General features: G+C 35.8%; 2 protein-coding genes across 2 annotated transcripts; one reads left to right on the top strand and one right to left on the bottom strand.

The window, feature by feature from the left end:
* Position 1: 1 nt before the first annotated feature.
* On the top strand, positions 2 to 2,022 carry LOC306851894 (cysteine-rich PDZ-binding protein-like). Its single transcript, XM_079388386.1, has 5 exons — positions 2 to 108; positions 416 to 481; positions 589 to 643; positions 735 to 838; positions 933 to 2,022. Exons 1-5 carry the CDS (start codon positions 93 to 95, stop codon positions 995 to 997), a joined length of 306 nt encoding a protein of 101 aa, XP_079244512.1. The 5' UTR covers positions 2 to 92; the 3' UTR covers positions 998 to 2,022.
* Positions 1,932 to 6,305, bottom strand: LOC306851893 (GTP cyclohydrolase 1-like). Its single transcript, XM_079388385.1, has 6 exons — positions 5,605 to 6,305; positions 4,667 to 4,776; positions 4,377 to 4,432; positions 3,777 to 3,808; positions 3,034 to 3,118; positions 1,932 to 2,783 (listed from the first exon to the last, which is right to left on the bottom strand). The coding sequence occupies exons 1-6, from the start codon at positions 5,909 to 5,911 to the stop codon at positions 2,651 to 2,653; spliced, it is 723 nt and encodes a 240-aa protein (XP_079244511.1). The 5' UTR covers positions 5,912 to 6,305; the 3' UTR covers positions 1,932 to 2,650.
* Between the last annotated feature and the right edge of the window lie 8,711 nt (positions 6,306 to 15,016).

Raw genomic sequence — 15,016 nt, 5'->3', positions numbered from 1 at the left:
TAATACGTCTCTAAGCAGTGTTTCTAGCTTCGTTTTACAACAACGGAGAACTATCTAGACGTGTTAGCTAAGATTTTCTGATACATTTGAAGATGGTTTGCGATAAGTGTAAGTTATAAATCATATTGTATATATCAAAGGGTTGTTTATTTTACACCAATATGTCTACGCCATTAATATTGTAGTTCGTATGCAATAATTCAATAGCTTTGGCTCGCTATCAAGATCAGCGAGAGAAACAACAAAAGTGTGCTATAAATGTAAACATCGCTTGTAGTTTATTGTGATTATTGCCTCGACGATGTTAAACATTAATGTGCTGTTTATTCGGACGCCAATCAAACATGAAATTTGTGTGCTGTGGGACTTTTGTGGATTAACGTTAACGTTTCGTGTGTTTTGATGGCCTCCGCAGGCGAGAAGAAGCTGGGGCGAGTCATCACGCCTGATACCTGGAAAGATGGGGCTAGAAACACAACCGGTAATCGTTTTAAACATTCAATAACGTTAATGTCCATTACCCTTTTACATATTTATATTTGTATTTCGTCATTACTGAATACTAACCTGAAAACCGCTATATTACAGAGAGTGGTGGTCGAAAGCTTAATGAAAATAAAATGCTGACATCAAAAAAAGCCAGGTTTGTTGCATGGAATTGTATGCTTCACCATCACAGTATTGTAAAACATTTAGATTTGAAAATTGTAATAATATGTGAACTATTTTGACAGATTTGATCCTTATGGGAAATCTGGATTTGCCACATGCAGAATATGCAAAAGCTCTGTCCATCAGTCTGGTTCACATTACTGTCAGGGGTGTGCTTACAAAAAAGGTGAGATGGATGGCGAGGAAATGCTTAGGTGCTCTTTTGATCCATCCGACATCTATATTATGTTCTCACCACCCCTCTTTTGCTACTTTTACAGGAATTTGTGCTATGTGTGGGAAGAAGGTTCTTGACACCAAGAACTACAAACAGACCTCAGTTTGATTCATTATTGGTTGATGGAGATTCGTCTTTAGCTGAGAAGGGGATGTTTGTGGATGTCTGTGTTGACTCTTCCAAGTGTTGAGAATGATCTCTTGAGTTCACAAAAGAGTTTAGTTTGCGGCGAAAGGAATGCACTAGTTTATGACTGTATTTATATAAAATATCAGTGGTATTTTTCTCTAAACAACCTTAGAGCAATATATTGGCTTGTACTGTTTGGACAATGTAGATGACTTCTTTGAGTACATTTGCTGGGAAACATGTTTTGAAAATGTTCTTATTCTTTTGGAACCTTTTTTTTAGGAATAATTTATCATTTTTAATACTACCGAACATGAAGACAGTGGTTAGGCCATAAGTTCTCTTCATGGCAATTTATTGCCCTTTTATTACTTATTTAGCCGTTAGACGTTACCAAAGTCTAGACTTGGACTTTTAAATGTTACCTCTTCCCACAATGAAAAAATATGAATATATCTATCTTGCTTGAAGTGATATTTCCTCTACTGTTTTCAAGGCAGTGTCACTATTAAAGAATCTAATGTAAATATGAAACGAATAGACAGTGACATAACAATATAATACAGCTACAAGTTCAGTGTACAGTGATGTTTATAGTCCACTTCGTATTTTCTGCCACTGGTTCTTTTTGTCAACACTGTTCCAGATGTTTTCTGGAAATCTGTTGTTTCCCTTTTTAGTAATCATTTAGAATTTCATTTCTCTTGGACCCACATAATTGTATAATAATAGGGTTTGTAGAGAGTAACTTTTGTTCTTGTGGGTCCTCTTACAGTATTTGTATTTTTTCCCCATATTTTAAGTGTGAGAAATCACGACAAAGCAATACTTATAATATCCTTAATATAATTTCCTTAATATCAATTCAATTAAGAATCATCCGGGACACCTATTACAACGTGAGACTGTTTTTACATCTGTAAATATTTATTGACAAATAAAATTGTGACAACATTTTGCAGAAATCATTTATTTGCATAAAAAAGTAAAGACAAATGCTTCTCATAATGGTGCTTTATTGTTGCAGTTGGCATAGTTGACATTTGTTTTGAGTTCTTATACAATTCAGTTCTATATATTATGTAAAAAAAAAAGGGACAATATCCTAATGGCAATGTTGTTTATTTCTAACCATATATAATTTATGCCACACGGTAATCATATGACAATATATTATCAGAATATATGACAAAAATGTATTTCTTTTAAAGTTATATACAAATTAGTCCTAGTATCTTCACTTTGTAAAACGCCATAAGGTTAGACAAATGTCTGAGGCAATATGTAAATTTAGTAATTGTTAATAACAGAAGTAAGATAGAAATATCAGTTTTAAGGCAGCTGTGTGAATGTTTGGCCATTCAGCGTTAGTTTCTCAAAGGCTTTTGCTCAAAACTAGTTGTTCATGAAACACTGCTCCTTTGATATTCACATTGTCGATATGCAATATATGCAAACAGTGAAGACCCCTGAGTTTCAGCAGTAGGCTGAGTCTCAGTAGCTGGTGGAAAAATCTACAACTCTGGCTCAGTGAGATTCTCTTAGCACCATTGGTTTCAAATGTAGAGAATATTCATTGACCTGTTTGGCTGTAAACACACTGATGGAGTTGGAGCAGGGAAGGAAGTGTGATCACTGTCCACCTTTGGTCAGGGCCAGGAACTCTTCTCGAGCTTTTGGATCCTCTCTGAACACACCTAGCATGGTGCTGGTCACAGTACGACTGTTCATCTTCTGCACTCCACGCATGACCATACACATGTGACTGCAACAACAAACGTCCATTCAGGCCACAAATAACATTTGAAATACAAATTTTCATGCGTATTATTGTAGAAATAATTCAACCATGACAGCCACTGTAAGAAGCATCTGAATGACTGTACTGTATTCTGAGCTTTAAAGTTACTTGAAATCTAATCACATTGATCTGTATTAAGAAACATGGGTTTATGAGAAAGAAGGCTAAGATATAATCTAATGAAATGATTGTGTTTTATCTTTCAAATACTTACGCTGCTTCGATGACAACTGCCACACCGACGGGTTGCAAGGCCTCAGAGATTGCCATTGCTATTTGCTTTGTTAGGCGCTCTTGGACTGTAATAAACAAAAATTAACATTAAAACACTGAAGAAACAACAAATGTGAGGTGCAGCATGGATTCAACAGTAAATTCTGAGGCTGAGATTGAGAGATGCCAATGCCGAAAATAAATGTTATACAAGATTATATATAACGTTACTATATAAGTAACATTAGCAATTCTACCGTTCAAAAATGTATGGGTATGTACAATTTTCAATGTAAAAAAAAAAAAAACCTATTTTATTTTTAAATCATTTTTTGTTCAAAAATATAAAAATAGTGATATTGTGAAATATTACAATTCAAATGAACTGTTTTCTATTTTAATAAATTGCAGCATGTCATTTATTCCCATGTTTGCAATGCATAATTTTGCAGAGATCCTTCAGAAATCATTCTAATATGCTGATTTGTTTTATTAATGTCAATGTTGAAAACTGTGCTGCTTAATATTTTTGTGGAAACCATGATGAGTCTTTTTCATGATGAATATAAAGGACATTTATTTGAAATAGAAATCTTTTGTAACATTACAAATGTCACTTTTGATCAATTTAATGCCTCCTTGCGGAATAAAAGTATTAATTTCTTTAAAAATACATTTATAATATTAATATTGGTCTATCTCCCTTTTTAGATATCTAAATAATAAGACAGTTGTGATAATTACCTTGAAGTCTGCGACTGTAGATTTCAACGATCCTAAGAGGGACAAAAATTCACAGCACGTAAGTTAAAAAAACACACACCAAACACGTAATACTTATCAGAAAACAATTCAATAAGTAGGTATTTCCTTCCCAAAGAATGACAATAAATATTGTATAGAACTATATATTTAAATGGTAAACATTCAAACAATTTTGTGATAGTTATAGATATCAATGGTGTCTCATGAAGTCTGGTTTATTTTACTCAGGCAAAGGAAGCACCAGGCTGAACATGATATTTTTTGAGGATTGCAATGTTAATGGTTCCCACAAGCACCCCACAGTGGAGGTGGGAGTTGAGGGGGATTTCCTCAGCGCCAGAAGTCAGCTAGTCTGGGGTTTTTCAGATGACAGGACACTGTGCCAGGCTTTGGATCTAAGCCTCAAGTGAATGGGCTGTGATAACAGAAGAACTCAGCCACTTGTAACTAATACATTCTCTTTTTCAGACCCACTCTGATGTGAGAACAAGGCCCTTTACCGTCCGTCTGAGACTAGCACACTAAATTTTGTCTGTGTGTGTGTGTGTGTGTGTGTGTGTTTGCAAGTTGTATACTCACCTCGCAAGCTTACTGAGACCAACGACCTTTTTACTTGGCAGATATCCTATATGAACCTACAGATTAATTAACATAAAACACATTTATTTCTTATGTACTACAGTTCATTGAAAAGAACCCATTGACCTCCCAGCAAGCAACACTCTCCCAGGCCCAGACAAATGTATGCATCAATGATTCCCTTACAATACACGAAACCGCCTTGCCTAGCAGTGCAACATCAAGCATAACATAAACTGAGTGGCTAAAAGCATCTTTCATTGACTTTATCAGCAGATACTGAGACATACCTTGCCAAAAAATGGTACTAGATGATGTTCACAAAGTGAAAACATGTCAATATCTTTTACAATAACTAGCTCCTCGTGGTCTTCATCAAAGATGGCATCATTAAGGACATCTGTGGAATAAGAAAAACACACATACAAAAGTTAATTATTTAACCATTTTGATGGGGTTTGCTCGAAATGAAAGGGTTTATAAAAGAACTTTGAAAACAATATGCATTAAAAGCCTTCTCATAAATCAGGTCAGTTCAGGAGAAAGTGTGAGTAGTTTAAGTGGTCCTTCACACCAATCAGATTATTGAAGCTGGTGCTTTCAGCATCTGTTGCAGACTAAATGAGCAATTCCAGAATGACGTGTAAGTAGGCTGTTTTATACAATACCTCACCGATGAAGTGGAATTGTCAAACACACCATGGGTAAAATTATTTTTAGTATTATGTGACTGCCCAAACTGGATCAGAATGATGTGATCATAATTATGGCTACATTCATACCCATAAATGTAACTTATAAAACCTAGTTTGGTGATGAGGTAAGAACTATTGAGAACTAAAAAAAAATCAGCTCTGAAGGGGTTAATAAAACAAACAGTGAAATTTTAATTTAAAAAATTAGAAACAAAAGTCACAGTGAGCTATCTTAAAGAAAGCACAAAATTATTCTGTGGTGTATTTGTGTTTTGTAAAGCTATAATAAAGAAATAAACAGTAGAGTATAAAAAGAGTAATAGCTCATAAGAGAAATAAAAAGCCTATCCTAACGTTAGCTGGAAGTGTTCAGGTTGCTATAGTAACATCCTCCGGTTAAACTGATTTCTGTTGTAATTTCCTACTAAAACGTTATTTGAGACCCCTATATTTAAAACAGAATACCAAAAATCAGGTGAAACTGTATAATGCAGTTATTTTCTGCATAATAATAACAACAGCCTAATACTTACCGAAGATGGTCTCGTGGTAGCCTTTGGTCAGGAACTGCATGGCCTTCGCAGCACGGAGCGGGGTTTTGAGGAGCCCCTGCCGGTCCGTGTTTTCTCCCAGACCTCGCAGGATGGTTGTGTACGCCGCCTCCAGAGCAGGTAACCGCGACTCATCCTCTGCCTCTTTCCGGGATGTCTCGTTTTTGTGCTGGACAGCGACTTTTTTCGACTCGACTGTCAGCTCGCTAAAGCCGTTACGGCAGAGATACTCTGTGACAATTTTGCCATTGCACAAACCGTTCAATTCTGCCGCCTTTTGGTATTCCATTGAATGTACTTTAAATGACTAATTAAAAAATAATAAATTTTTAATAGGCTATTATTGTTTATTTAAAAGTACAGTCGCAAAGCAAACAGATGTAGCCTATATTTTTTCAGAGCTGCAGCCGCTTCCCAGGTATGCTATTGATCGTCGTAGTGCTTCTGAGTTGAGATTCAGTTGCAGTCTAAGTCTCTCCCACTCAGCGTAGCATTTATAGGAGCCCTCCACTATCACTCTGTCCAATTGAACACGTCGGTTTTTAGTCTGAGCACGCGCTCTATTGTGTTTTACACATGCAACACCCTTTTTATGGGGTGTAATTGAATAATGCGTTACAGTCATGCAAACGGAGGAAACTGATTCGTGATTTGCTAGTCTGAATGTAAAGGCACAAATGAGCGTCAAACTTCTGAGAATTATGACCTCACGTGCTCACACATAAGCTAGATCCCCAAAAGCTGTATTAGACACGTCAGATTCTTTGAAAGTTTTAAATAATAGCCTAATAATAATAATAATAATAACAATAGCCCATTAACTATACTTAATGTTGTTGTTAATTTTGTTTTTGTTGTTGTGAAATATAAATGCAAAGGCAAACAATTCTATTCATTTGAAAGCTGTACACAAATGCCGATTGCATGTGACTTCCCATTGATGTCTACTGTGTATACCTAGCTTAGGATATTTTATATCCCCTCATTAAAAATCTAACCATCACAAATGTATTTGCATATTAATATTAGGCTACATTAAGTCATTATTTTTTATGTTGATTAAGTCATATATTCCTCATATTTCTTAATGATTTAGTTACTGTCATTGTGGGCACATTCAGTTCCTATGATGTTAGCAAAACCTGATCAAAGTCAATAGGAATTTTTTAAAAGTATTATTTTTTTTTTTTATTGAAATCATATGACTGAAGTATTAACATTAGGGTCATTCCACATAGCAGCATATCCAAGACTGATTTCTGTGACAAAGCAAGTTTTCTCCAAAAAGGTCAGTTTTCTTGTGATTTTTGCTTGAAATTTAATCATGTGAACGTCATGCGTGGACTGTTGAGATTACAGTGGGTTTTGTTATGACTGAATGCAGCTAAACTTTACAAAAAGTAATGAATGAGTGATTGAATGTATTAACAATCAATGAATTGTATGTATAGATTAACATGAATGTTTATGCAATTGTTACTTACAATGTTCCAGTATACTCAAATGCATTTGCTCAGAAAGTACAAAAGAACACAGAATCCAAGATCATAATCAAAAGGAGATTACTCCTTTATACAATGTACTAAAATAACTCAGCAACTCCATTGCATCAGTATATTGCGTCACCTGGCCTTTTTTCTTTCTTGTGATGATGGTGAAGGTTCTGGTACAGCTGGCCTTTGAGAGGTGAAATGGAAAGCTGTCTGACTGACCTAAATTATTATTATTTGTTCCTTGGAAAAGCATCACAATGGAATTCATCTATATCAGTTTCATTTGCATTGAGGTGGGGTTTTTTTGGGGATAGTTCACAATAAATGTTCAATGATTACCCAACAGGCACCGGACGTCAATATAATGTCAGATTGACGTTGGACCCCAACTTCGGAGAGACGTTGAATTTTGGTTGAAAATGAAAATCGGGTTGACGACAGAACCCAGCGTCATGTTGACGTCAATCTCCAACGTTGGACAGACTTTGCATTTTGGTTGAAAATGAAAATCGGGTTGACGTCAGAACCCAACGTCAAATTGATGTCAGAACCCAACGTCAGATTGACGTCAATCTCCAACGTTGGACAAACGTTGCATTTTGGTTGAAAATGAAAATGGGGTTGACGTCAGAACCCAACGTCAGGCTGACGTCAATCTCCAACGTTGGACAGACGTTGCATTTTGGTTGAAAATGAAAATCGGGTTGACGTCAGAACCTAACGTCAGATTGATGTCAGAACCCAACGTCGGATTGACGTCAATCTCCAAGGTTGGACAAACGTTGCATTTTGGTTGAAAATTAAGATCGGGTTGACGTCAGAACCCAACGTCAGATTGATGTCAGAACCCAACGTCGGATTGACGTCAATCTCCAACGTTGGACAGACATTGCATTTTGGTTAGTTAATGCCACAACCTAAAAATAACTGAAGAACAACGTCAAATGATGTTAGAATTTGACGTTGTGTGGACGTTACCATTATGACGTCTATGCGATGTTGGGTTTTGGTTGCCATACCTGACAACTATATATCAGTATTTGACGTCAATGTGATGTTGGCTTGAGACGTTGGCTCGATGTTGGATTTTGGTTACTTCACAACACAACCTAAAAACAACAAAATATCAACATCAACTGACGTCGGTCTTGGACCTCAAATTAACGTTGTCATTAGACGTTGGCTTGACATTGAATTTTGGTCACCTGACGTCGCGACCTAAATCTAACCTAATATTAATGTCATATGACGTTGTGTGCCTGCTGGGTATGTTTATAATGTTTGATGGTTTTACATTATTTAAGATTGTAAAATTATGTTATTAAGTGATATATTTAAACACATACACCAATCATAGGTCAAACCATTTCTAAATTTTTTGAATTATAAAAGTCAGACGTCAAGAACCATTGGGGAACCAAAACATATAGCTGAGCTGAAGGATCTAGCTCACTAAAAAGCCAGAATTCCCATCACAAGTGGCAAGACCTGCTGCGTGCTCTGCTTAATGTAGACCTGCTTTGACATTGTACAAGGGTGATGCTGTTCTGCTGTTAACAGGCCTGACGTCGCCAGTGTATGACAAGATCAGGATATCGGAGCATGGCATGAATCACAGCATCCATGCAAGCAGATCAAATAAGCCATGTTACCGTGGAGACCAGGCGAACAAAATGCTTGCCCCTCAGGCTTTGTGCATTGTTCATGACCCATGTGCATGAACAGAGTAAGAGTTTCTAACTCGTTTAAAAAACCTGGAAGGAACAAGCATGTATTTTTATACATTATGTGATGTAGAAAAGCTGTTCCTCTTTTGCAAGATTTTGCCAAATGTATTATTTAAAGGGTTACAGTTGAGGTCAAAAGTTTACACCCCCTATTCAGAATCTGCAAAATGTTAATTATTTTACCAAAATAAGAGGGATCATACAAAATGCACAAAAATGCTGGAAAACCAAAGAATTTGTGGGACCTGAAGGATTTTTCTGAAGAACAGCGGGCAGTTTATCTGTTCAGGACAAACAAGGGACTCATGAACAACTATCACTAAACAAAAAACACAGCTGTGGATCATCCAGGTAACAACACAGTATTAAGAATTAAGTGCATGTAAACTTTTGAACGGGGTCATTTTTATAAATTCAACTATTATTTTCTCTTGTGGACTACTGTATATGTAAAAATCTTTTATGTGAAATATCGTATTCAGGTCAGTACTAAATAAACAATAACATGCATTTTGTATGATCCCTCTTGTTTTGGTAAAATAATTAACATTTGGCAGATTCAGAAAGGGGGATGTAAACTTTTGACCTCAACTGTAGTTCACCTAAAAATCAAAAAGTCGTTCCAAACCAAAGACTTTCTGACCCTCCATAGACAGCAAGGGTCCTACCTCGGTCAAGGCACAGAAACTTAATAAGGACATTGTTAAATGGTCCATGTGACATCAGTGGTTCAACTGTAATTTTACAAAACTACAAGAATACTTTTTGTGAAAACAAAATAAAACAAAAATAACGACTTTAATGTAGAGCTGTGCAAATAATCGAATGTGATGATCATGCGCATCTAGTCAGTAAAGCTGGTTCTGTGAATAGTATTAAATCTCCTTCACATGCTTTCGGATGGAGTAGCATTTAATACACAGCGCTGTAGTGACAAGCTACGCAATATTGCATTCATAATCGCAGATTAATCGCATTCTATTATGAATGCGATTTTACCTATAGCTTGTCAGTGAACTACGGCTCTGTGTATTAAATGCCACTCCATCTGAAAGCACGTGAAGGAGATATACTTCACAAAACTAGCTTTATTAACAAGATGAGCATGATCATTGCATTCGATTATTTGAACAGCCCTACTTTAAAGGGTTAGTGTTAAGATAGCAGTAGCAGATGGAGGCCCAAAGTGACAGAGGAAGCCGTTGGTCAGGTTCAAGAATACATTTTATTCGCCACACGATGAGTCACTGTAGGTGCAGCCGCACGACACAAACAGCACTTCCCATTCCCATACTAAATTTCTGGAGCCTTTTTATAGGCCTAACTCCTCCCCTGGTCCGGGACATACCATTTGAAAAGGTAATTATGTTTCACATAAATCACATATACATATAATAATAACAATAATACATATAACAACTCATATCTGCAGATACACACATAACACACACATTATGTACACACAAATAATAATACCAATAACTCATAAAACATTTCTTTTGTACAGCTATGACGGATGGAACCCCCGGTGACGTCACACACACGGACTACCAAGATGGCGCGAACACCATGTATAAATAGACCGGATTTTTAACTGAACAGGTTTGGCAAATGACTCGTGAAATGTCGTAAATATATTTGTATCACTCTTAACACTGTACTTAATAAACCATATAAACCAAATAATAATGGTGAGGTGATTTATTTCTGTACATAAGACAACAATCCTATCATGTTATATACACTGATGTTACAGCCACTGATTCCCCATATAACTCATGTAAACCAGGTAATACCAACATACGGGACATAATACACCACAACACACCTTTAAACATACAATAACATCAAATTCTACACAAGTCCGTGTATACATGATTGTCAGTGCCGGCAAACAGACCGTGTTAACATGACGCCGATGTATGTATGAACTGTGCGTGTGTATTCAGTCCGTGCATAGTCACATGCTTACCCTGTGACAGTTAGTTCACCCCAAAATGAAAATTATGTCATTAATTACTCACCCTCATGTCGTTCCAAACCCGTAAGGCCTTTGTTCATCTTCGGAACACAAATTAAGATATTTTTCGGATATATTCGGAGAGCTATCTGACCATCCATAGACAGCAACGCAACTGAAATGTTCCCAGGTCCAGAAACATAGTAAATACATCGGTAAAACAGTCCATTTCACATCAGTGGTTCAACTTCAGTTTTGTGATGCTACGATAATTTTATTTTTATTTTTTTTTATTTTTTGAGAATTTTTTTTTTTGAGAATTTTTATTTTTTTTGTGCAAAGAAAACAAAAATAATAATTTACTCAACCATTCTTCTCCCCTGAGTTACATCGTCTGCCATTTTAGAGAGTATCACAATGCACACGCACCTTTCCCTCCGAACATAAACAACGCTGATTACATCAAATACGTTCGTGTATACTCTCCAAAATGGTGGAAGACGTAACTCGGGGGAGAAGAAAACTTGCTTGTAAACTTTACAAGCAGAGAAAATAGATGCACATGTGTCGATAATGGTGGAGGACTGTCACAGGAGAAAAGAAACCGTTTAATAAAGTTGTTATTTTTGTTTTCTTTGTGCACAAAAAGTATTAATTTAGCTTCATAAAAATTATGGTTGAACCACTGATGAACAATGTCCTTACAGTGTTTCTGTGCCTTGACAATGGTAGTACCCTTGCTGGAGGGTCAGAAAGCTCTCGGAGTGCATCAAAAATATCTTAATCTTTGTTCTCAAAACGAACAAAGGTCTTATGGGTTTGGAACGACATGAGGGTGAGTAGACAGAATTTTCATTTTTAGGTGAACTATCCCTTTAACAGCTACATAAACTGTTTTTTAAACATTGAGCAAAAGATAACTGTCCAAACTAAAATTTTGATCACCATATATTAAAGTGCCCGTATGGGTTATCAAAGGTTCATATTTTGGTTTTGGGAGTCCCCAACAACAGGCTGACATGCATGCAAGGTCAAAAAAACACTTTCATTTTCTCATAATATGCATTTATTTTTTACCTTACTTACTCAATGACTCCCAAACAATTCGCTCAAGGATTCATTTTTCCAAACCCCTCCTTTGCATGATGCTAATCTGCGGTGATTGGGCCGATTGGTCTCATTTTCATTTCATCATGCCATGTCTGATAAAGCAGGGTTTGAGAGCGCAGTGCTGCTTTGTGTACAGCGTTACCGGGGAACAAGCTATTTTGCCGCTCCAAAAGCGGCATCTAGTGGCAAAGAATGAATTCTCATTTTCATTCAGACCAACAAGTGGGCGGAAAATATGCTAATGTTTCATGTTGACATCAACATGAAACGGCTTGGGATTCGTTTTAAAAACGTCTGGTTTCAATGATTCAGAGTCCACTCTTTCTTTTGAGAGACAATAACTTTATACACTGTGCACTTTCAGATTTAAAACTTTGCAGGATTTTTTCATTCACTTAGAGCTGTGTTAGACTGCATGAAAGGTCATTTTCAAAAATCCATAATAGGGGCCCTTTAAGCTCTTTAGTGGACACGAGCTAAAAAAAAAAAACTGTGGAAACCTATGTTATTTTTAGTATTATTTATGTGCTGTTATAGTATTTATTAATATTTTAAAATTATTTTTTATTTTTAGATTTTACATTTTACTTTTAGGTTAGGTTTCCTTAATTTTTAGGTGCTTTTGTCAATTTTATTAGTTTTTTAGCTTAGTTTTCAGTTTTAGTTTTAGTAATTTAGTACAACTTGTACTTATTTACTGATATATTTGTTTGATTTATTGTTTTTATCTAATATTTATATTTTATTTCAGCTATATTTCGGTTTACAAAAAAAATAAGAGTGTAGTTTTAGTTAACAATAACAACACTGAATAGATTGGCATGAATAAGGCAGGGATAGGCAACGTCGGTCCTGGAGTGGCGATGACCTGCAGAGTTTAGTTCCAACTCTAATCAAACACACCTGAACAAGCTAATCAAGGTCTTCAGGATTACTACGGCTACAGGCAGGTGAGTTTTTTTTCAGGGTTGGAACTAAACTCTGCAGGACATCGGCACTCCAGGACCGATGTTGCCTATCCCTGGATTAATGCAAGGGTCAGCTATAATAAAGAACAATTTTAAACATTAAGGTTGAAAATGTCTTCACAAGAAAAGAACACCCTGGACAGATGGCCATATATTTAATTTTTATTGAGAAGAATGTGTCTAAAAAACATGTCTGTGATGTACAAATAAATTGCAATTTACAGACACATGTAAGGCCACACAGGAGATGTTAAAACAGGAAAAGATATCTCTGCAAATCAGTGTGGAGAAGTTCTTCACGCACTGGACTTTTGTATTTGCTGATGACGTGAGGAACGAAAGCTGTGTCGATCACGCTTGAGATACAGGCCATATGAGAAACCACATGTTCTGAAACAGAAGCTTCCCTTCACAAGAACATGTATTGTATACAGCGGCAGCCACATTCAGCACATGGCGATACAAGTCAAGATTTGATCAGATTTATCAAAAAGTTCATCAAAAAGTGAAATCATGTTATTTATTCTGACAACAGCCAGTGCTCCACACCGAGATCTGTTCTCATCATCATCAGTCTCTCTGGAATGACATGAAGAAACAGAACAAACTGAGACAGACTGAATCCAGAAGAACTGTGGCAACATCTCCAAGATGCTTCAAGAAACCTACCTGCAAGCAATACAGTCTTGTTAAAAGTTTTAGGCACTTGTGTAAAAATGCTGTAAAATGAGGATGCTGTCAAAAATGTCATAAATAGATTTCTTTTTTTATCAATTAACTTCTATTAACTATTTAAATCAACATTTGTGTGACCATCCTTTGTATTTAAAGCAGCTTTTGCCCTAGTTGCACTTGCGCATAGTTTTCTTGAAGCATATTTGAGACGTTGCCACAATTCTTTCTGGATTCAGTCTGTCTCAGTTTGTTCTGTTTCTTCATGTCATTTCAGACATAATGGATGATGATGAGAACAGATCTCGGTGAGGAGCACTGGCTGTTGTCAGACTCCTTGTGCAAACAAAAATCTCACTGGATTATTACAATTAATGGCAAAATTAATGTTTGGAAATGTACACTGATATTTCCTACTGACACACTACAGCAAAAGATTGAAATAGCTGATTTAAAACCATTTTAGCTGGTGAAAATACTAGTGTTCTAATAATTTTGGCCACTACTGTATATTAAAAAAGAAAACAGACATTTTAAAACTGTAATAATATTTCACAAAATTACAATTTTTCATCAAATAAACGCAGCCTTGGTGAGTATGAGACTTTCCAAAATGACAATAATAATAATAATGTCAAAACGGCATCATATGCACGACTCATCCACTATATATATATATATTTTTTGGAGGCATATGATAGATTTGTATTGTTTTAGTTTTTTGAATTAGTAGATGAAGTTCACAAACCATTGACAAAAAAGACTCAATGATTTGACATTTACATTTATTCATTTAGCAGACACTTTTATCCAAAGCGACTTAAGATTAGTGAATAACTTTGGTGATGTCAGACTTTTCACTTCATGAAGCTTTTGCATATGGTTTGAGATATCTGTGAATATAGCACACAAGTTGCATGACTATAGTTGGGATGTTCTTTATGCTTGTAAGCTCCAGGTTTCATTCAATGTAACTGTATGGAAAAGAGCAGTAGATGCACATTTTTCTAAATTTGAATGAAAGCCATTCGGGTTTGGAATGACACAAAGGTAAATATTGTAAGTCTTTTTTCATGCCAACATGCACTGCAATCTGTAAAACATGAGCTCTGTTCCTTCTTGGCATGTTATTACTATTGAAAATATTATTATGAAATACTATTACTATATTTAATTTAATGCTGCCTTCCATTCTAGTATCACGCCTTAATTCCATGGAATTTGTATTTCAGCCAAAGATCTTGTGATTTCTTAGTTCATTCACATGAATTCTCAAAGCATACCAAATAGACCAATCTAAATATCCTTAGAAAATCCTTTTAAAACAACTCGCTTTCTGTAAGTTTTAAAAGTCTTAGCTTTGAAAGACTTGTGTAATCACTAAAAAATGAACAGCTTACAGTGCAACAAATCAGATAAAAAAAAACGAATAAAAATAACACCCATCATTAATCTCACACTAAA

The sequence above is a fragment of the Barbus barbus genome (genome assembly GCF_936440315.1).
Source record: "Barbus barbus genome assembly, chromosome: 32".
Classification (NCBI taxonomy): Eukaryota; Metazoa; Chordata; class Actinopteri; order Cypriniformes; family Cyprinidae; genus Barbus; species Barbus barbus.
This window is presented reverse-complemented; position numbering and strand designations above follow the sequence as displayed.